Source organism: Cervus canadensis, chromosome 8 (assembly GCF_019320065.1).
Source record: "Cervus canadensis isolate Bull #8, Minnesota chromosome 8, ASM1932006v1, whole genome shotgun sequence".
In the NCBI taxonomy this organism is placed as follows: Eukaryota; Metazoa; Chordata; class Mammalia; order Artiodactyla; family Cervidae; genus Cervus; species Cervus canadensis.
In genome coordinates, this window is record NC_057393.1 from 83,288,855 (window position 1) to 83,312,588 (window position 23,734).

Here is a 23,734-nt window from a genome sequence, read left to right on the forward strand (position 1 = left end):
CAGGAAATATAAGATACAAAAGACATTAAAATTATAAAATATAATAAATCAATGCTGTATGAAACTTAATGCCCACCTCCAATTTTTTTTTTTAGAACATAACTGACTACCCCAGAGGACATGGATGACTTCCTAGCAAGTTAAAAATCATCAAAAGGAATCTCCTTAACGTAGAAAATTTGATGATATTACCTTATTTAACAGAGATTGGAAAGGAAATTTAAGATCCAATATTCAAAAGATCATAGGACTAGACAATTTCACAAGTGAGCTCTAATGAACCTGCAAAGAGAACATGCTCTTTTAATAGTAGACTAGTAACTGAGCAATGACTGCTGCCTGTCTTTACAGTCTGTCACCTATGAATGGTCTACATTTTCTAATGGTGGAAAAAAAACAAAGGAAAGACTACTTCATGAAATATGAAAACTGCATGAATTTCAAATTTCAATATCCATAAACAAAGAAAAATTAATGCATAAATTTATCAAATGAATATATGTGGCAATTCTAGGTAGGTTCTAAAATAAAATATAAGTAGAAACCAATAAGATTTAAGAAGAATAATAAACTAGGCCAAACTGGGTTTAGTCTATGAAGATAAGGATTCTTAAATATTGTGATGTCTATTAACTTATTTATCAATGAAGTAAAAGACACTAAAATATGATTTTTATCTCCCTTCAACTGATAAAATTTAGCAATCATATCTGCTTTATTAAAGTCAGATAAAATGAAATAGCAGAATATTATTTAAGTATATAAACTATTTTAATTGTCTACAGGATGCAAGAAGGCATAAAAAGAGAATTTAATGAACTAGAAAGAAAATATTTCTTCAGTGAAAAAGGAGTGAAAATTCACAATAAGAAGTCATACTGAGATGAACAACCAGAATAGATGAAATGACAGCAAGCTGAGATAAATGTGACTTGGGCATGATAATGAAAAACACAAGAAAACTAAAATTTCAACCCTTTCATGGTTCACAGCCTTGTTGTGGTAAAGGGGCTTCTGTAACTCAGTGAAGCTATGAGCCACGCCCCATGCAGGGACACCCAAAAGCGATGGATCAAAGTGGAGAGTTCTGACAAAATGTGGTCTACTGGAGGAGGAAATGGCAACCCACTTCAGTATTCTGTCCATAGGACAATCCTATGGACAGAGGAGCCTGGCAGGCCATACAGTACATGGCGTCAAAAAAAGTCAAACAGGACTGAGCAACTAAACAACAACAAGAAAGCAACATCTAATACTGCTCACCATACAAAACCCAGAGAGTTTACCAGGGTGGGACTGGACCTCTAGCTTGTAAATAACACAGCAAGAGGCTGAAAGTGTTGCTACTTGTTTGGGTCTTGCATTTGTGTTTTTCAGTTATTAAGAATGACCACCATAGACAGTGTTTTTGTACATTCTTACCTTGCGTTGTATGGATCCCATTCTCACCGATTTCACATCCACAGACTGGTAAGTTAGCCACAAGCCTGTACTGATGTGCTGTATATAACACACTGAGTCTCCATATTTTATTTCAGAGGTTCCCATGCCATCGACTTCTTTTCTCACTCCTACATCCAATTTTTCCTGGGAGAGGGGAAAAAAAAGACAAGCAAAGGCTTTAAAAATACTGGTTTAATATCAAAGGAACTTTGCCTTGTTGTAAATCATGTTCCTTGAAAAATGCAGCCCTCTGAAATAATAATGGTCAAATGTTCTATTGTAGCAGTTCAACCTCTACTGGAAACTGAGGAGGAGATTGCAAAGATAAATAACATACTCCTGAATTATTCATACGGGCAGAAAATTATTTTGGCTATAACACAAAATTTTATATTGCGTCATGGCAAACTCCAAACTAGAGACCTTAAAATCAGTAATTCAGGTTTCATATTCTTTCCAGATTATTATTTTTATGATTAATGACTAAGAGTATAGGTTGGGGGACAGAAAATCCAATTTTGAGCCTAATCTCTGCCACTTAGTACCTCTGAGGCCTTAGGATAAGTTAATTAAACCTTTTAAGCCTCTGTTTCTCATCTGTAAATAAAGCTAACATGAGAACCTCCCCCACAGTATCAGAAAAAATGAGATAATGAATGCAACATTTTCAGCACAGTACCTGGGATAAAATAAACACTTAAATAAACTTTCATGATTTTGACCATGAAGCTATTATTTATAATGCTGATGATGAATTTTGTTTTAATGAGGATGTTACGAATAATGATGATTTCTTTCAAACCCTAATCAAGGGTATAATTCAGTTTCAATATAGTTTTTAGACTACAGAGTTCCCTATGCTAGGAAGAAACAATCAATCCTCTGATACCAACTAAATGTTTCCTTTCAATCCTGATTTGTTTTAATGCTTCTTCCTTCAATTTTCCCTTCCATGTTTCATTCTGGTCTTCAAAAACTCATTATGCCTTGAAGTTCTGTATAATTCTTAAAATAGCAGGAAAAAAATCTAATGCTCTTTTGGTTACAATATCTTCTTTTGTGGTTTCTGATTGTCCTTGTTCTAATTTTCTTGTTAAATTTACTTTAAGTTTTGTCTATCTCTTTGGCTGTTTGAGCATTGTTTGAAATCAGTACTAGTTATATAAATGTTTCTGAAAATTAGGTTGATTCAATTTTATGTCTGTTAAACCACCAAAAGGAACAATTCAAGTAAAACAGAAATTTTGATTTCTTATGGTATTATTACACCACACTAATAATTAGCAACTCCGAAATAATTATGGACACTCCGTCAACAATTGAAAATTAAAACTTAAATGAGTTTTGATTCTTAATGCAAAAAGGGTCAAGGTCATATAAGAAAGTGAATGCAATTAGAAGTTAAGTTGATATAACCATTATGCAAATAATCTGAATTTGCAATAAAACAGATAATAAACCATTCCAATTTCATCCTATCAAACCAGATAAACTACAAATCTACTTAAACCAACCCTCTAAACAGAAAAAATAAATTCTAGGAAAAATATATAACAATGCAATCATCTCCTCAAAATAAAACAAGGAGCTTCTAACATGATTTTTGTTTTTCCTTTATCCCAGGAAATTGGCTTGTAGTCTATTTATAGGCTTGTGGACAGTGCTTTGAAAAGTGCAGCTACTAAGTACAAAGGTATGCTGTGCTTGCTTTTTACTGAAGTGCTTCACATCACTCTCTGGGTTAGAACTTTTAATTCCAAAACTTCATAATGACCATGTTTTTGTAATTATTCAGATCCTCAAGTCAAGTAAGAACTGCTAAAGTGACATTAGAGGGGGGAAAAAAAAAACCACCAGATTATTTGCTTTTTAAAAGAACAAAAGCCAGTCAGTCCTTTCCTTCTTTTATTTCCTATCATTTTCTGTAGCTCAAGTTTAGGAGAAATTCAGGTGAAAATAATCTAGATGATCTGGCCAATCACCATGGTAAGAACATGACAGCTGGTAAAAGCATCCAACAGAAAACTAGTCTGTTTTACCAGAAATAAAGTGTCCAAGTCAGGTGAGACGTCAGACTCCTAAAACCCTGTATTAACTAACCTATACCTAAATTAGTGACATTTAGTTTTAGCATTACCTTGATATATTTTATAAATCATCTATATTTAGTTTTCTTTTTAGTTATTCTGGCCATGGGAAATGATTGTAGTTTAGTTAGGACATCCCATAGACAACCAGTTAGAAAATTGGGAAAAAATATTTTTTAGACTCTGTTGTTAGGCATTTCAGAGACCAAAAGCAGAAAGTGAACAGCAGACTTCTCTATAAAGACAAAGAGTACTCAAGTGATTTGTAAGATGTAGCCTTTGTCTACGGGCATGCCCTGTCCAATCTGCTCGGAGCTCAAGTAGAAGAAAGGTTCTTTTTTTTTTTTTTTTTTTTAATAGTTGGAGGCTAATTACTCTACAATATTGTAGTGGTTTTTGCCATACATTGACATGAATCAGCCATGGATTTACATGTGTTCCCCATCCCGATCCCCTCTCCCACTGCCCTCCCCATCCCATCCCTCTGGGTCTTCCCAGTGCACCAGCCCTGAGCACTTGTCTCATGCATCCAACCTGGGCTGGTGATCTGTTTCACACTTGGTAGTATACTTGTTTCAATGCTGTTCTCTCAGAACATCCCACCCTTGCCTTCTCCCACAGAGTCCAAAAGTCTGTTCTATACATCTGTGTCTCTTTTTCTGTTTTGCATATAGGGTTATCGTTACCATCTTTCTAAATTCCATATATGTGCGTTAGTATACTGCATTGGTGTTTATGTTTCCGGCTTACTTCATTCTGTATAATGGGCTCCAGTTTCATCCACCTCATTAGAACTGATTCAAATGTATTCTTTTTAATGGCTGAGTAATATTCCATTGTGTATATGTACCATCCTGACTGGCATGTAATGGTACCTCATTGTGGTTTTGATTTGCATTTCTCTGATAATGAGTGACGTTGAGCATCTTTTCATGTGTTTGTTAGCCATCTGTATGTCTTCTTTGGAGAAATGTCTGTTTAGTTCTTTGGCCTATTTTTTGATTGGGTCATTTATTTTTCTGGAATTGAGCTGCAGGAGTTGCTTGTATATTTTTGAGATTAATCCTTTGTCTGTTGCTTTGTTTGCCATTATTTTCTCCCATTCTGAAGGCTGTCTTTTCACCTTGCGTATAGTTTCCTTTGTTGTGCAAAAGCTTTTAAGTTTCATTAGGTCCCATTTGTTTATTTTTGCTTTTATTTCCAATATTCTGGGAGGTGGGTCATAGAGGATCCTGCTGTGATTTATGTCGGAGAGTGTTTTGCCTATGTTCTCCTCTAGGAGTTTTATAGTTTCTGGTCTTACATTTAGATCTTTAATCCATTTTGAGTTTATTTTTGTGTATGGTATTAGAAAGTGTTCTCGTTTCATTCTTTTACAAGTGGTTGACCAGTTTTCCCAGCACCACTTGTTAAAGAGGTTGTCTTTTTTCCATTGTATATCCTTGCCTCCTTTGTCGAAGATAAGGTGTCCATAGGTACGTAGATTTATCTCTGGGCTTTCTATTGTTCCATTGATCTATATTTCTGTCTTTGTGCCAGTACCATACTGTCTCGATGACTGTGGCTTTGTACTAGAGCCTGAAGTCAGGCAGGTTGATTCCTCCAATTCCATTCTTCTTTCTCAACATTGCTTTGGCTATTTGAGGTTTTTTGTATTTCCATACAAATTGTGAAATTATTTGTTCTAGTTCTGTGAAAAATACCGTTGGTAGCTTGATAGGGATTGCATTGAATCTATAGATTGCTTTGGGTAGTATATTCATTTTCACAATATTGATTCTTCCAATCCATGAACACAGTATATTTCTCCATCTATTTGTGTCCTCTTTGATTTCTTTCATCAGTGTTTTATAGTTTTCTATATATAGGTCTTTTGTTTCTTTAGGTAGAAATACTCCTAAGTATTTTATTCTTTTTGTTGCAATGGTGAATGGTATTGTTTCCTTAATTTCTCTTTCTGTTTTCTCATTGTTAGTGTATATGAATGTGAGGGATTTCTGTGTGTTAATTTTATATCCTGCAACATTACTGTATTCATTGATTAGCTCTAGTAATTTTCTGGTAGAGTCTTTAGGGTTTTCTATGTAGAGGATCATGTCGTCTGCAAACAGTGAGAGTTTTACTTCTTCTTTTCCTATCTGGATTCCTTTTATTTCTTTTTCTGCTCTGATTGCTGTGGCCAACACTTCCAAAACTATGTTGAATAGTAGTGGTGAGAGTGGGCACCCTTGTCTTGTTCCTGATTTCAGGGGAAATGCTTTCACTTTTTCACCACTGAGGATAATGTTTGCTGTGGGTTAGTCATATATAGCTTTTATTAGGTGAGGTATGTTCCTTCTATTCCTGCTTTCTGGAGAGTTTTTAACATAAATGGATGTTGAATTTTCTCAAAGGTTTTTTCTGCATCTATTGAGATAATCATATGGTTTTTATCTTTCAATTTGTTAATGTGGTGTATTACATTGATTGACTTGCAGATATTAAAGAATCCTTGCATTCCTGGGATTAAGGTTCTGTCTTATTTGATACTTGAGGTATCAAAGGACACAGTTTGGGGCTCACAAGCAGACAAAAAAATTAGACGAGCTAAATCCTGGATGAGAAAAGTAGCCACAAAATCTGTTTATGCAATCTGCCAATTCTTGTTAACCATTATACTATGCACACCCAGGGGAGCGCTAGTAAATAGTAGCAGCTAGACTCCAAAATAACTGAGCACAAACAGTACAAGCAACATCCCACTGCCAAAGAAAGAAAGAAACTGGAGCTTCAGTTCAGCAAGATTCACTGCCTGAAAAAACCAAGGTCACTCTTCAGAAAAAATAAAATAAAATAACCCCAATCCCAGAATTCAAATAATCCTACTCATGAATGCTTGGAAAATCTAATTTCCAAATGAATATTAACATGGTTCCAGAAGTTTAAAAGATCAGCCTGAAAAATAAAAAATGATGTTTTGGCATTGGGTATGTCAATCTGGCTCATGACTATGTCAAAACTATGTCTGAACAACTGTTCTCCTTAAATTATATATACTGGACATAATAGTGGAGATTAGACTCATTAAGAAATTTAAACTAGTCCTAATAGTATAATGTTTTAATTATATGGACAAAGGTAGTTCAGAGACATTCTTCTAGCATTAACTGAAATTTTCCTTAAATGTCGCCAAATTATTCTGTCAAGTGGCTGAGAGAAAGAAGACAAAGGCCTACATCCTTAGCAGATGGAGTATTTTGGTATTTTCTCCTTAAGACAAATAGTGGCTAAAGTTTGAGAGCTAAAAGGTCAAAAATTAATTTATTTGCTTCTATACAGGGGCATATTTTGGCAAAAAAATAGCTGGTCACTGTGAAATATGAGTCTAACAATGCTACAGGTTAAAAGAAATTGCTGGGATGGACAGGCCAGGCCAAGCTTACCCCATCCAGGGCAGAACTGCAAAAAAACACACAGCTGACTTTAGCCCCTGTGTTCAGAAGTTTCATGAGGAAAAACTCCAGTGGGTGGGTTTATGGAGAGAAGAGCTTTAAGACTTTTCCTGTATTTGGAGATGTAAGCAGCTTGTAGAAGGCCCCTCTTTTGTCTCTTCACTAACCTTAAACCAGGCACCCCCATGCTCTACTCATTTTCGGCCCTAGCTCACCTTTCAAATCTTTACGTAACACAATAGTTTGCAACTTGTTGGTTCTTTCCCTAAATCAAAGAAGCAGAAATGAATAAGTCATTAACAGATGACCAGATCACTTCCCTAGCTTCCCCTTCAGAAATCTCACAAATAAACTGTGTGAACAAGGCAGTATCTAAAGAAAGATCATGCAGAGTCGATGAGCCTGCACACTGTGGGGGATGACCATGACTCTGACCCCCCATCTCAATGATTCACTAGATTACTTCCTGGTTTCCCTTTAAAAGCTTTCACTGCCATGCAGAATCTTCAGAGGTGGTTTTGGGGGTTGCTGAGTCCACCATCTCCCCAGATGGTAGTTATTCTGATTCAAGGCAACCTTCTTTTCTTTTTTTTTTTTTTTTGCAACCTTCCTTTCTATCAGCATTTGTGACTATTCATTTTGTAAGCAGCAAGCAGCAGACCTGATTTAATAACAGAGGGTCTTTGAGGAGCATCCATGGGGACAGTGAAACAAGGACACAGAGCCTTAGGAGAAGCCCTCTAAAAATCTTGTACTATATCTTCCCTCCCCTGGAGTGTGGGCAGAACCAGTGAATATGATGGGGTACCACTTCTGCAATTAGGTTGTGTTACACCGCAAAGGTGAAAAGATCCAGCAGATGTAGTCAGGGTCCCGATTCAATTGATTTGAGCAAATAAAATGGGAGGCTTCCCAGGGTGAGTCATACTTAATCAGGTGCAGTCTTTAAAAGAGGATTTAGGCTTTCCTTAAGCACAGAGACTACAGTGAGTCCCATCAATTTCATTCTGCTTACAATCTTCCTCTTCAGGACATTTGCACTACAAACTCCTCCGCCAGCTTTCCAATCTCAGAAAGCAAGTCCATATAAAACATCCTTTCATATATATGTCTCTCATTCTGACACTGTCTCTCTGGTTAAACTCTAACTGATATATCTCATTTTTTTTTCTTTTTTTTTGTTGTTGTTGTTGTTGTCTTTTTTTACTTCATTTTTAAGGACATTGTTTCTTTCTAATTTTACAAGCAAAATCTGTTCATTGCAGACAACTACAAATACATAAAAGTATCAAGAATTAATGATCACCTATACTCTTCATCTCTCCCAGAGATAACCATCATTAACATCTTGTTGCATTTCTTTGCAGCATGTCCAATTTTAAAACTTGAAGTATAATTGGCCTACAACATTATGTTAGCTCCAGATATACAACACAGTGATTCAATCATAATGCTATACATTACAAAATCATCACTATGATGTCTAATTACCACGTGTCATCTAAGATACTACAATATTATTAATTATATTCCCCATGCTGAACATTTCATTCCTATGACTTATTCATTTGTAACTGGAAGTTTGTACCTTTTAGTCTCTCTCCCTTCTGGCAACCAATAATGTTTGTTCTCTATGAGTCTGTTCTGTTATGCTTGCTCATTGGTTTTGTTTTTTAAATTCTGCATATGTACATATATAAATATATAAGGGAAATCATAGAGTATTTGTCTTTCTCGGACTCAGCATATCCCCTATGTCCATCCATATTGTTGTAAATGGCGAGATTTCTTTTTTCAGATGAATAACATTCCATCATATATATTTGTATGTATACCATATCTTCTTTATCCATTCACCTCTCGATGGGCACTAATCAGTCTTAGTTAATATAAATAATGCTGCAATGAACACAAAAATGCACATATCCTTTCAAATTAGTTAAACACCTCATCTTAACCACAGATGGTCTCACCAAGCTCACTGTCAGGCTTAATGCTATTTAAAGTTACCATAAAAACTAAAACTGAATTTCTGTATCTTCTGTAAAATGATAGTGGGCATTACTTTCTATTATGCTATCAAAACCCTTTGAGAAACACCACCTGATTGCAAGAATTTATTCTGAATTTAATCCTGATTAAAAGCAAAAATCCATCTGCATTGAAAACTTCATATAACTATTTTGATAACAAAAAAAGCCCAAGTTATCCGTTTTGATTTTAATTTTTAGATATTTAATCAATCACTAAGCAACCATAAATGCAGGTGATCACAGATGAGAAACATTTCTTTTTATCTGCTACTCATTATTATTAAACCACAAGTTTTATCATTAAAGGGGGCTTCAGATTTACTATTAATACTTAGGTTCAGAGTCTAGATCTGCCACTTAACTAACCTAAGCCTAAATATAGTCATCTACATAATGAAGACTAAAAACAGTATCTAAGCTTCATAGGTTTGAACTAGGATTAAATAAGAAAACACATAAAAAGGGCTTAGCACATTACTTGGCACATTATAAACTGTTAGCCTGACTCTTATTTTTATTGGTGGGTCTATATATTTTAAAACATCTTAAACATATTTTGAGCCAAGAATAAAAATCTCAAATAAAAACATGCTAAAACTATGTCCTAAAAATATTTTGTTCTATTTTTACAGTTTGCTCCATAATCCTTGTAATCTAATTGGAAGTCTTATTTGAGGTTGGTATTCCATCATTTCAATAGCTAAAGGTTTCTATTCATGGTTCATGAGAGGAAAAAGACTGGATAAAATCACCCAAAGAGGAATATTTTAGTGGCATTTTAAGCTAAAAAAAAAAAAAAACAAATGACATCCTGGGGGCAGTGTAATACACGGGTGATTGTCAACCTACCTTATGATTAAAACTGACATTTCAATACACTAATGTAATGGTTTAAAATTCTAGGAGTAGAGAAAGTGAAGGAAAGTTCTATGAAAACCTGCATAAATCAAACTGAATTTTTCATGATATAAAATGCTTTCTTTTAAAAAAAAAAGACCAAGGATTTTGCAATATATGTGTGCATCAAAACATCACATTGTACATCTTACTTTCACACATTATTAAATGTCAGTTATATCTCCCTAAAGCTGAGGGGAATAGGGGACAACATTGGTGATATTAGAAATTGTCTTTCACTTTATTGTGTTTATTCTGAATATATCCAGTCATCAACAATTGTTTATTATTCTCCAAATCCTGAACTTGAGAATGGCTAATGAGTATTCACATTAGTACAAAGATATCCAAATGACAATTTAAAAAATCGCTCCTTATGTTAACTAGTAGAACAGGTTTTTAAAGAGGTTCACAAAATTTTAAGTAAGAATGATCTTGAAATGAAGTGAAGTGAAAGTCACTCAGTCATGTCCAACTCTTTGGGACCCCATGGACTATACTGTCCATGAAATTCTCCAGGCCAGTATACTCGAGTGGGTAGCCTTTCCCTTATCCAGAGGATCTTCCCAACCTAGGGATTGAACCCAGGTCTCCCACATTGCAAGTGGATTCTTTACCAGTTTTACCAGCTGAGCCACAAGGGAAGTCCAAGAACACTGGAGTGGGTAGCCTATAATTTCTCCAGCAGATCTTCCCAACCCAGGAATTGAACTAGGGTCTCCTGCATCACAGGTGGATTCTTTACCAACTGAGCTATGAGGGAAGCCCAGAAACATCTTAATGTTTTCAAATATATAGAATATACTTTCAAAGCAGTTCCACACAATCATAGGTAAGGGAACGCTAATGTAAAATAAGGGTCCTTAAGAGGTGATTTTCTTCAGAATTCCTAAAACCATACCCTCGATTCTAAGATAAAAGTTGGTATTTTCAACTGTTCTAAAAAAAGTTTAATTTTTCACCAGTAATAAAAACTTGGTTTACAACATAGTAATTATGTCAACCAATAGTCATTTATTACTTGTATACTCAAAGTACACCAAGAACCAAAGAAATATCTTACACACATATTTTTGCCTTCCAGAGATATAAGTACTCATTATTTTCATTGGATATAGCAAAAATATACAAAAATATAGCAAGCATTTTCAGCTTGTCAGTGGCATTAAGGGAAAACAAGAATCATACACCTTTAAGAAAACGTGATTATTTATTCAAAGACGAGGGACCATAGCCAAGTATAATGCTTAACAAAAGGATGAAAGAAACTGTTTACCTATATCATCTTCTCTAAAATGTTAAAAATATAAACAGTATTTTATTTTAAAAACATATTATGTCATCTATAATTAAGAACTGTACTTTTACTCTATTTTAGTTTTAAGTTCATGCTTTTTTATTATGCAATTGCACCTTTCATCATGAATAATTTTTACTTTTTAATTTTAATTTTTAATTTTAATATGTAGCCCTATTAGTATAAAAATATGCATATAGTTGTTAAAGACTGAAATACATACACTCAATAGTTGTTTCTGAGTGATGGATAGTACACAATTTTAATTTACCCCTTACCATATTTTTGCATTATTTCTTTTTAAAATCTTCTATAATGATTACACATTATATATAATAGAACAAAGTAATTTAGAAATAATAGAGTTACTGTCTTGACTTCATAGAAAACACTGTATTACATAATCTGTCAATGATTTTAAAATGAAAACTCTGTGATTTTAAAAATAAGATTTCCCCAAAAAATTAAAAATAAGAGTTTCCACGTGCGCAATTGCTTCAGACACAACTGATTCCTCGAGACGCTGTGGACTACAGCCTCCCAGTCAATTCAGTCCATGGGATTCTCCAGGGAAGAATGCTGCAGTGGGCTGCCGTGCCCTCCTCCAAGGGATCAAACCCCCATCTCCTGCACTGCAGATGGATTCTTTACTGCTGAGCCCCCAGGGAAGCCCCCAGAGTTACCATACCATTCAGCAATCCCACTTCTGGGCATTTATCCAGAAAAGCTCTAGTTCAAAAAGATACTGGGACTCCTATTTTCATAGGAGCACTATTCACAGTAGCCAAGATATGGAAACAACCTAAATGTCCCTCAGCAGCTGAATGGATAAAGAAGATGTGGTACACACACACACACACACACACATACACACACACACACACACACAATGGAATACTACTCAGCCATAAAAACAATGAATGCCATTTGCAGCAACATGCATGGCCCTAGAGATTATCATACTAACAGAAGTAAGTCAGAAAGAGAAAGTCAAATACCATATGCTATTATTTACATGTTGAATCTAAAATATGATACAGTTCAGTTCAGTTCAGTCACTCAGTCGTGTCTGATTCATTGCGACCCCATAAATCACAGCACGCCAGGCCTCCCTGTCCATCACCAACTCCCGGAGTTTACTCAAACTCATGTCCATACAGTCAGTGATGCCATCCAGTCATCTCATCCTCTGTCGTCCCCTTCTCCTCCTGCGCCCAATCCCTCCCAGCATCAGGGTCTTTTCCAATGAGTCAACTCTTCGCATCAGGTGGCCAAAGTATTGGAGTTTCAGCTTCAGCATCAGTCCTTCCAATGAACACCCAGGACTGATCTCCTTCAGGATGGACTGGTTGGATCTCCTTGCAGTCCAAGGGACTCTCAAGAGTCTTCTCCAACACCACAGTTCAAAAGCATCAATTCCTCAGTGCTCAGCTTCCTTCACAGTCCTACTCTCACATCCATACATGACCACTGGGAAAAACCATAGCCTTGACCAGACGGACCTTTGTTGACAAAGTAATGTCTCTGCTTTTTAATATGCTATCTAGGTTGGTCATGACTTTCCTTCTAAGGAGTAAGCGTCTTTTAATTTCATGGCTGCAATCACCATCTGCATTGATTTTGGAGCCCAAAAAAATAAAGTCTAACACTGCTTCCACTGTTTTCCCATCTATTTGCCATGAAGTGATGGGACCAGATGCCATGATCTTAGTTTTCTGAATGTTGAGCTTTAAGCCGACTCCTTCACTCTCCTCTTTCAGTTTCATCAAGAGGCTTTTTAGTTCCTCTTCACTTTCTGCCATAAGGGTGGTGTCATCTGCATATCTGAGGTTATTGATATTTCTCCCAGCAATCCTGATTCCAGCTTGTGCTTCTTCCAGCCCAGCGTTTCTCATGATGTACTCTGCATAAAAGTTAAATAAGCAGGGTGACAATATACAGCCTTGACGTACTCTTTTTCCTACTTGGAACCAGTCTGTTGGTCCATGTCCAGTTCTAACTGTTGCTTCCTGATCTGCATATAGGTTTCTCAAGAGGCGGGTCAGGTGGTCTGGTATTCCCATCTCTTTCAGAATTTTCCACAGTTATTGTGATCCACACAGTCAAAGGCTTTGAAATAGTCAATAAAGCAGAAATAGATGTTTTTCTGAAACTCTCTTGCTTTTTCTATGATCCAGCAGATGTTGGCAATTTGATCTCTGGTTCCTCTGCCTCTTCTAAAACCAGCTTGAAGATCTGGAAGTTCACAGTTCACATATTGCTGAAGCCTGGCTTGGAGAATTTTAATTATTACTTCACTAGCGTGTGAGATGACTGCAATTGTGCGGTAGTTTGAGCATTCTTTGGCATTGCCTTTCTTGGTGATTGGAATGAAAACTGACCTTTTTCAGTCCTGTGGCCACTGCTGAGTTTTCCAAATTTGCTGGCATATTGAGTACAGCACCTTCACAGCATCATCTTTCAGGATTTGAAATAGCTCAGCTGGAATTCCATCACCTCCACTAGCTTTGTTCGTAGCGATGCTTTCTAAGGCCCACCTGACTTCACATTCCAGGATATCTGGCTCTAGGTGAGTGATCACACCATCATGATACAAATGACCTTATTTACGGGACAGAAACAGACTCACATTCATAGAGACAAACTTGTGGTTGCCAAGGGGGAGTGGGTGGGGAAGGGATGAATTGGTAGTTTGGGATTAGCAAGTGCAAATTATTATGTATAGGATGGACAAACAATAAGTCCTACTGTGTAGCACAAGGAACTGCATTCAGTATCCTGTGATAAATCATAATGGAAAAGAATATGAAAAGTAATGTATATGACATGTACAACTGAATCATTTCGCTATACAGCACAAAACAACATAACACGAAGTCAAGTATACTTCAATAAAATAAATTAAAAAAATGTCCTCCTTGATTTCACCTCTGTTTTCATGAATCTCAACCATGTTATTCACAAATTGATAGTGTGTTATTAGCAACCTGTGTATTAGAGTGGTTCCATGAATGTGAGCTCAATACAGGAGAGCAGTTTTAGAGAAATCAAACAGCTCATTGGGATTCCCAGGTGGTGCTGGGGTAAAGAACACACCTGTCAGTACAGGAGACTTAAGAGACCTGGGTGTGATCCCTGGGTTGGGAAGATCTCCTGGAGGAGGGCTTGGAAACTCACTCCAGTATTCTTCCCTGGAGAATCCCATGGACAGAGGAGCCTCGCAAGCTACAGTCCATGGGGTCGCAGAGAGTCAAACATGACTAAAGCAACTTAGCGTGCACATATGCATGCAAACAGTTCATTAAAAGGCAATATTGAAATTTCAGTTCTCTGTTTTTTCAGCGTCAGCTATGACAGTATGCAATCACCAAAACCCAGAAACAGAACCTCTGAGCAGAGACCACAGAAGAATCTGGTCAGTAAAAATTCTTCATATGCAAACTATAATAACACTGACATAACAAAAGCAGAGATATTTATGGGGAAATGTTTCAAAAGCTATTGCTTTGGATGAGAACTGTTTCTAGATTTTGAAAATATTCATAGCTTTTGAGTCAGTATTTCTGATTCGAGGTCTCCCCATAAAGAAAGAAATTTAAAATGTGCACAAAACTTATGTCCAAATATGTCAGTGCAATGGCTGAATTTTTTAACAGAGTTTTTTGTTACAAAGGAAAAATGGCTATCATAACAGGCAAAACAACCAGAGATTTCTTTTTTAAGTTAAATAAAATCTTTCCCCTTGCACTCATATTCTCATATACCTTCCATTTTGATCTGTTTTTTAGTTTTAGTTTTAGTTTTAGTTTTTATATTTTATTGAAGTATAGTTGATTTGCAATGTTGTGTTAATTCTCATTGTATAGCAAAATGATTCAGTTCCATATATATGCACATTCTTTCTCATATTCTTTTCCATTATGGTTTATCACAAGAGTTTAAATATAGTTCCCTGTTGTACAGTAGGACCTTGATGTTTATCCATTCTCTACATAATAGTTTGCATTTGCTAACCTCAACCTCCAAATCCTTTCTTCTTTCTCCTGCCTCCTCCATTTCGATCTTTCTAAAGCAGTCAAAATTAAAAAATTAGTGCAGATTTTTCACATCTAACATATAATCATATACAAACATACACTGGGGTCTTTTTCTTCACTTTTAAAAAAAGGTAAGATTTTAAATTGCATTCTAATTTGCTTTTTTTACTCAACAATATTATGATGGATATCTTTCCAAATCAATATTCTCATAGCTAATACCACTAAGTTACCAACTCTATTAATATTTGTTAAACATTTGAGTCTTTACCAAGTTTTTTTTTTTTTTTTGCCATGGCAAGGAATGATAAAGGTAATATGCACAGTTTTATTTTATTTCTGTAAGAAAACCCCTCTCATTTAAAATGCACTTATATAGAATGTTGCTAGATCAATGGAGGCATGTATGCAAGACATTTTGAAATGTTAATATACGTGTCTGTTTTGTATTTGCATTTCTGTAGGAATAACCCAGACCCTATTTTGCTCAGTTCAGTTCAGTTCAGTGGCTCAGTCATGTCCAGCTGTTTGCAACCCTATGGACTGCAGCACGCCAGGCCTCCCTGTCCATCACCAGCTCCCGGAGTTTACCCAAACTCATGTCCATTGAGTTGGTGATGCCATCCAACCATCTCATCCTCTGTTGTCCCCTTCTTCTCCCGCCTTCAATCTTTCCCAGCATCAGGGTCTTTCAAATGAGTCAGCTCTTCACATCAGGTGGCCACAGTATTGAAGTTTCAGCTTCAACATCAATCCTTCCAATGAACACGCAGGACTGATCTCCTTTAGGATGGGCTGGTTGGATCTCCACGCAGTCCAAGGGACTCTCAAGAGTCTTTTCCAACACCACAGTTCAAAAGCATCAATTCTTCTGCACTCAGCTTGCTTTATAGTCCAACTCTCACATCCATACATGACTACTGGAAAAACCATAGCTTTGACTTGATAGACCTTTATCGGCAAAGTAGTGTCTCTGCTTTTTAATATGATGTCTAGGTTGGTCATAACTTTCCTTCCAAGGAGTAAGCATCTTTTAATTTCGTGGCTGCAGTCACCATCTGCAGTGATTTTGGAGTCTAAAAAAGCTAGAGGCATCCATTTGCCTCCTGGAGAAGTAGGACTGTTATAGTAGAAAGAATGAAAAGAGAAAGATTGTGGAGGTATTCAGCTTTCTATAGCAAAATAGGATTTCTGAAGACTATAGGAATATGATTGTTAGAGAAATAATGAAAAGAGAAAGATGAATTTCAGATTTCTCCAGCAATAACAGGAACTGAGGAGACCACAATTAGACAATAGCGTCTGGCAGCTGCCTGGGAGCCTGTAGAGCGGATAAGAAAGTGCTTCACTACATGAGATCCTGGGGCAGCTCTGACAGCCTTGGAGGTGAATGAGTGACTAGCCAGTACAGGGTTCCAGACCTGGAGATCAGGCCTGGTTATTGAAACTCACCCTGGGCAGTGGTTTGGAGCAGGGTTAACCTCATGTTCACCAGCTCTTCTATACACCCAGCTAAGTGACTATCCATAGAAGGTGGACAAGTGACTCATCTCTCCTGCCTTTAGTTTTTCCATCTGTAAAATGGGGATCCTGTTTCTCAGTGAGATCACTTACAGAAAATACTCAGCTCAAACTGTAGACCTACCAAGAATCACAGAATGGTAGCAATTATCATCTTTAAAAGGCGAAGGATTTAGGGGAAAAGGGGTCCCTGCTTCCCAGTGCCTGAAACAAGGCTTAGGAAGCCATGTACTATCAGCATCTCTCCCCTGCTCCCAGTTGAGATCAAGTCAGCCCTCATACGTTCTGCGTGGGAAAATGTCCACTTCCTTTCTTTTACAGACTTCCCTTTCTTCCACTACCTTCGTTCAATAAATTTTACTACAGTTGAATGTTTGGATTTTTACTCAGAAATATCTTGTTTGTTACTTGATTTTGAAATTTTTAGAAAATATTATTTGACTTATCACTGTTTTACTGGAAGCAATCAGAACACCTTTTACTTTTCTTCTTTCACCTCCAGTTTTTGTTAGATATATATTTACCTTTTTAACTGCCATGTCTTGGAAAAATTTCTAATGTTATTTCAATGTAATTTGCATGTTCATATTTTTCCCCTTCTCTGGGATTTTATTTCAGTAGATACATTTTGCTGGGATGTCATGCATTTCTTTGCACTTTTCCAATTTTCTGCCATCTTTTTTTCTTGAAAAGGGCTTTCACCATCAGATAACTGATCATCTTTGGCAGGCTGAATTTTTTTGTCTTTCTGGACTGAGGGATATCAGTGGATAAACCAGTAAATTCCCACCTCTGTGGTGAAAGTCTTGAGGAAGAAGCCCACTGGCACCAAGTCTGTTCACAATGTGATCAACTGAGCTTTCCAACTAAAGAAAGTCCACCCAAGTACTCCCCCCTTCAGAGCTCCCCTGTGGGTCCCTATAACAACTATAAATGCTGATCCTGTCTCAGATTATCCACTGGAACTGACCAGCCTTGTCTGTTTCCACCAGAATGAATAGGGACCTACACTGGATGTCGTTCCTGGAAAACGGGAGAACTCACCAAATCAGAAGCATCTTCCACCATTCTGTGTCTTCCAAAGCAAGAGAAGTGAGAGCATGGTATTAGAGATGTAAACTCAGGCTACTATCTTTTCAGAGTTAGTTCTGGTCTTGCTCAAACATACCTTTATCTGTGACACGGGCATAAAGTTATGCATCTCTGAGACAAAGCTAACCAGTAATTCAATACCATTTCTAACACAATGCCCAAATTTCACAATAATCTTTAACTTAAGGACAGAAATATACAATTATCTTAAAAAGGCACACAGCAGACACTTGGCATATGTCAAATGAATAAGCGATTTTCAGCTTTCCTGAGACACTTGACTATTCAGGACATGTGCTGTTTTGCTGAGGCATGGTTAGCAATCCACTGCATGGTGGGGTCGGTGAGCTGGGAATCTCATCAGGTACTACGGCTTCCTAGGCGGCGCTAGTGGTAATGAACCTGTCTGCCAACGCAGGAGATGTAAGAGACCTGGATAAGAGACACAGGTTTGATCCCTAGGTCGAGAAGATCCCTTGAAGCAGGAAGTGGCAACCCACTCCATTATCCTTGCCTGGAGATTTCCACGGACAAAGGAGCCTGGTGGACTACAGTCTATGGGGCCACAAAAAGTCAGACACAACTCAACTACAGACTATAGGACCACAAAGAGTCAGACACGACTCAGCTCACACACACACACACACACAAACACATCAGGTACTGAGAGAGTCTAACTGTGCACCAGCATTTCAACCTGACTTTGATGTGCACTTATTTTGTCTATTCTACTCAACATCTACTTCAGAGGAATTCTCATGAAAGATCGAAGGACATTCTTAGATGTTTTGTCCTTACACAGGATTCAACAGACCTAAGAAGAAAGGTCTGTATGTAGGAGCAGATATGTAACCGAGCCTGCGAGGAAAAGGTTCTGCTGATGTGCCCCTCACACTGTTATGCCACAGCAGTGCAAGGTCTGTGCTTACTGCACTGTCGATGCCTAAGAAAACTAAAAGGAGTTGGAAGGATATGCTACATGGAAATAACCAAATAACGATAAACCAAGTGAAACACCTGGGCAGGTTTTACTGGTTGAGGAAACGGATTTGACTGAAGAGGAAGGAATAGAAGAGTAACTGGGAATTTAGAAATTTGTGTAAAACATACATCATTTTTCTTTGCATTTCTAACATCAAAAGAAATGCAGTGGGAAATCCAAAATTATATCCATCTTACCTTGGAAGATCTGAAGGTAAATGCAGTTGATTTGACATCAGCTTTCTCTTTGTCCATGAGTAGAAGGCTTTTGTCTTCCATGAGACTCAAGTATTTTCCTGTTGTGACATGGCGTAGTCGAAAAGGTTGTCCCCATCTTATGTGGCTTCCACTCCACCTAACAAAAAATGTTAAGACTTGATCCAAGAGCAAACACAATGACAGGAGAAACAGTAATTAAAATGTATGTGTCAGACGATGAAAAAGGAGGTTTTACGTACACTGTCCTCTTGAGTGTTTCCAAAAACCTTATGATGGTGGCAGTGTTTTTATTTCATAAATAACAAAATGGTTATTTGGAATGGTTATAGGTAACATTCAATGTCACGTAGATAATAATAAGTAGAAGCAAAATTTATCTCAAGGTCTTCTGACATTAAATGTAATACTATCCACACCAAACACTACTAAGATGACTAAGAACTTGTGTTCTGAGTTAATTTCTAATCACTAGTCACAAAGACATTATGAGATTAAAATGGCACTTTAAACTCATAAAACTCATAAACTAGGATTTACTAGTTTTTTGTTGGATTTGAACAGATTTGAAGGCGAGTGGTACTAAAGTTAATGCCTAATTATGTTAACTGGAATTCATATATACAAACTGAATTAGACATTTATCTGAGAAAAAGAAATCTCATCTTATGCTTTAAATTTTAATAATATGGAACAATGATGTCAACAAAATTCAGGGAACAAAAGAGACAAATGAAGAAACTAAATCTGAATAGGGTCAAGAGAAAAAAAAGCAAGAAAAAGTGCATGTAAAGCACAGAAAATGAAAACTAAAGTTGCAGAAAAAAAGTAAAAAGCAAAATTGTGATTATCAAAATCTGCTTTTAAAAACAGTGGATTTCAAATAGAGAAGAAAAGAAAAATGAAGATACAGACCATTCTCACATTGTACAGAACTATGTTAGCTGAAACCTATATATAACAGAACCTTGCCCTCACTATGGTAAAGAGTGGAAACCAAGTTCCGATAATGGAGACTTTCAGTTATCATGCTAGTGTGCAAAGCAAAGACAGCCTCCTAGCAATGATAAGAAATGTGGTAAAAATCAAATTTTTTTTTCAATAAGGTAAAAATAAGAAAGATTCACCATGCCCATAAAACCAAGAGAAAATAATGATGGCAAAATTGCTACCAGACAAATTAAAATTCAAGACAAAAAGGATAAAGGAGATATTATTGTTATTGTGGAGTTATTAAGTCATGTCCAACTCATTCGCGACCCCATGGACGGTAACCCGCCAGGCTCCTCTGTCCATAGGATTTCCCAGTCAAGATTACTGGAGTGGGTTGTCACTTCCTTCTCTAGGGAATCTTCCGGAGCCAGGGATCAAACCTGCATCTCCTGCTTGGCAGGCAGGTTCTTTACTACTGAGCCACCTGGGAAGCCCATAAAGAGGATACAGTTGATTACTTTATAATGAGAAAGATATACTCTAAGAAGAATGTACTATTTCATGAAGCTTCACATGACAATGGCAAACAGAAAATGAAACACAAGACACACAAGCATAAATTTTTAAAAGATAATTACAGGAGAAGCTCTTACCACTACAAACAAATCAAACAGATAAAAAATAAATATGTAGAGGATTCCAATATGATTTATTAATTAATAAACTTGTTTCCATACAGAATCACTAAAAACTTTTAGGTTCTATAAGTTATGAACACTATATTTATTTTTTTAGATTTGCAGTAGATTTATTAATGCCAATTTTGTTTCAACAAATTATCTTTAAGTCAATTTTATGCTGTTATTGGACTATAAAGAAAGCTGAGTGCTGAAGAATTGATGCTTTTGAACTGTGGTGTTGGAGAAGACTCTTGAGAGTCCCTTGGACTGCAAGGCGACCCAACCAGTCCATCCTAAAGGAGGTCAGTCCTGGGTGTTCATTGGAAGGACTGATGTTGAAGATAAAACTCCAATACTTTGGCCACTTGATGCAAAGAGCTGACTCATTTGAAAAGACCCTAATGGTGTGAAAGATTGAGGGCAGGAGGAGAAGGGGATGACAGAGGATGAGATGGTTGGATGGCATCACCGACTCAATGGACATGAGTTTGGGTGATGGACAAGGAGGCCTGGCATGCTGCGGTTCATGGGGTCTCAAAGAGTCAGACACGACTGAGCAACTGAACTGAACTGAATGCTGTTTCCCTAACTTGGATTTTTCTTAACCTGAAATATTAGCCTGGAAAATTAATACTAGAATGATACTGTAATAAGTTCAAGTTTTACATGGAAATGTTTACAAAGATAATTACTTTGGATAATTCCTCCTACTAAAATAATAACCATGTACCAATAAATCCTGATAATAACATAGTAGTGCCTTAAAAATGAAATTTAAGTTTGTTTACCAATAATAGCATGTTAAAGCATTTCTAATCTGGTAATAGAAAAGCTTTGTGTATTCCCCTCATAAAATTAAGTGTACTGTTTGCAGGTGCTACAAAAAAGCAATTATTTTTAATACCATTCCTTTATTTCAAGGAGCATTTGAATATTTTATCAAATAATGACTCATGCTACCCAGAGAAAACAACTTCATTTTCAAAAAGTCAGTAAGTATGTCCTGAAACACATACTTTTCACCAGAACGTCTAGACAGCATTCTGGATCCCATGTTCAAATCTATTTGGGCTCAAAACTAATAGGGTTCACATATATAAGTACTCTTCTCAATCCACCAAGGGAATTCTGTTAGAAATAGAATGAACTTGCCCAATTCTCAGTCAAATATTGTGAAGTCTAAGCACATTTTCTTTAGCTCACAAGCGCTCAAATTAGCTCATCTCATGTGTCCATGGTCCAAAAGAAAAGAGGACAAGGACAGGAGAATCAAGGGCAAGAAACTAATATTTCAGTAAAAACTGAAAACAGTTGAAATAAAGTAGTTATATAAACCAGTTCCCTATGTTAACGTATTAGACAACTATTCCCAATGTATTATCTACATTTACTTGTAAATATCTCAAAGGAATGAGGATGTTAATTTTTTTTTTAATTTGTAACATAAGAAAGTAGAATTTTAAGTATACATAATGCATATTTATGATTGCAGTGATCATTTCTATTACAGAAGCCAACATATATCCTACATATAATAGTCTTAAATTTTGTATTGGGGTATAATATAGGAATGTGTTTTCTATTACATTTGACTTCCCAAATTAAAGCTTACTTCATTAAAAAGTTCATGATACTGAAAAACTTTTGACACAATTAATGTTATTTGTATGAGATTGCAATATAAAACATATAATTACTGGACTACATATATTATAACAAATATATAGTTTGGCACCTCACTGGAGAAAAAAACCATATGGTATCCCAAGGATTACAATAGAAACATTGACCTTTGGAATATAGTTCTGTTATACACATAAGCAGTAATTTGAATATCACTTCCAAAGTAAAAGAAAAGTAAGTAATTACGTGACCACTGAATATAATAAGAACACATGCAATTTGAATGCAATCTAATTTATACATTTACAGTGATGCCAAAGGAAGTCAAAGATGCAACCAAATCTTTTTAATAAAAAACTTCAATGGAGAAATCCATTCAGATACTTTCAAGAGTATTTCTGTAATTACAGCTCATCAATAACATTGCTGACAATGAAACGGAAGTCTTGTCAGACTTTTAGGAGCTCTTATCCTTTTCTTTTTTTTCTTTTTTTAATAAGTGATAGACAGGTTTAGGACAGGTCTTCCTCAAAAAAAAAAAAAAAAAGAACAACAACAATAATTTAAGTACACAATCATGAAGGATAGGTAGGACTACAAATGTGAAAAAAAATCTGAAATCTGTTTTATAAAGGCACTATTTCATCTCTAATTAAGCTGTCATTTTTAATAATACACAAGGCAAATTACAGAAATATACGAATTCTTTTCCCTAGATTCTCTAATTTATGAAGCACATAAAGGCTACGAGCTTTCTTCCTTTTGCTTTATAAGTCATCTCTTCTATTTCCATCCCATTGATAGATTCACTGTCCATAAAATCTTACTTTTAAGTTCAAGATTTATCAGTTTTAATATTTCAGTGGGTTTGACCAACTGTGAATTTATATAGAAAGAAACTTAGTATTATCAATTAATTGATAAATAATGGATTAACATAGAGCACTTTTTAAAAGTTGCAAACTTACAATCAGAGGAAATATAGGAATAAATTTAATTTACATGCATATTTATGTTGAGTAGGAGTAGACAGAGTGAGCAGAAAATCAATCATTAAAAAATCTGATTGGGGTAAAATTCTGTCATGGGAGAGTAAAACTAATATGATTTCAATGAGAAAGATGAACAATATATTTTTTTACTGTTAAAGAGACCATGTTCAAGCATTTTTAAATAAATAAAGATGGGTATTAAATTGCAGAAGTACACAAGGTCAATGGGATACTTTTATGAGAGTAGTTTACTCATGTTATCTTAAAATGTCACTACTTAAAATACACTGTAAGTTATATTCCATGCATCCATGTAAACTGATAATGAAAAAAATTCTATGTTGAGCCTAGCAATGTTCAAGGAAATACAAAGTTTTTGAAATTATTGTACAGAGTACATAAGCAAAAAAATAAAATAAAATAAACCCTGAAGACCACTGAACTATTTTAATCATTAACCTCAAAATATCA

The 23,734-nt window shown here is 36.0% G+C and overlaps 1 protein-coding gene across 1 annotated transcript in view; it reads right to left on the reverse strand.

The window, feature by feature from the left end:
* The window catches only part of RYR2 (ryanodine receptor 2), a 595,071-nt gene that overhangs the window by 401,381 nt on the left and 169,956 nt on the right, over positions 1–23,734 (reverse strand). The window contains exons 12-13 of the mRNA XM_043477303.1: positions 19,018–19,174; positions 1,423–1,587 (exon numbers count right to left, since the gene is read on the reverse strand). Coding sequence (XP_043333238.1) covers positions 1,423–1,587; positions 19,018–19,174 — 322 coding nt within the window. The remainder of the gene's footprint in view (positions 1–1,422; positions 1,588–19,017; positions 19,175–23,734) is intronic.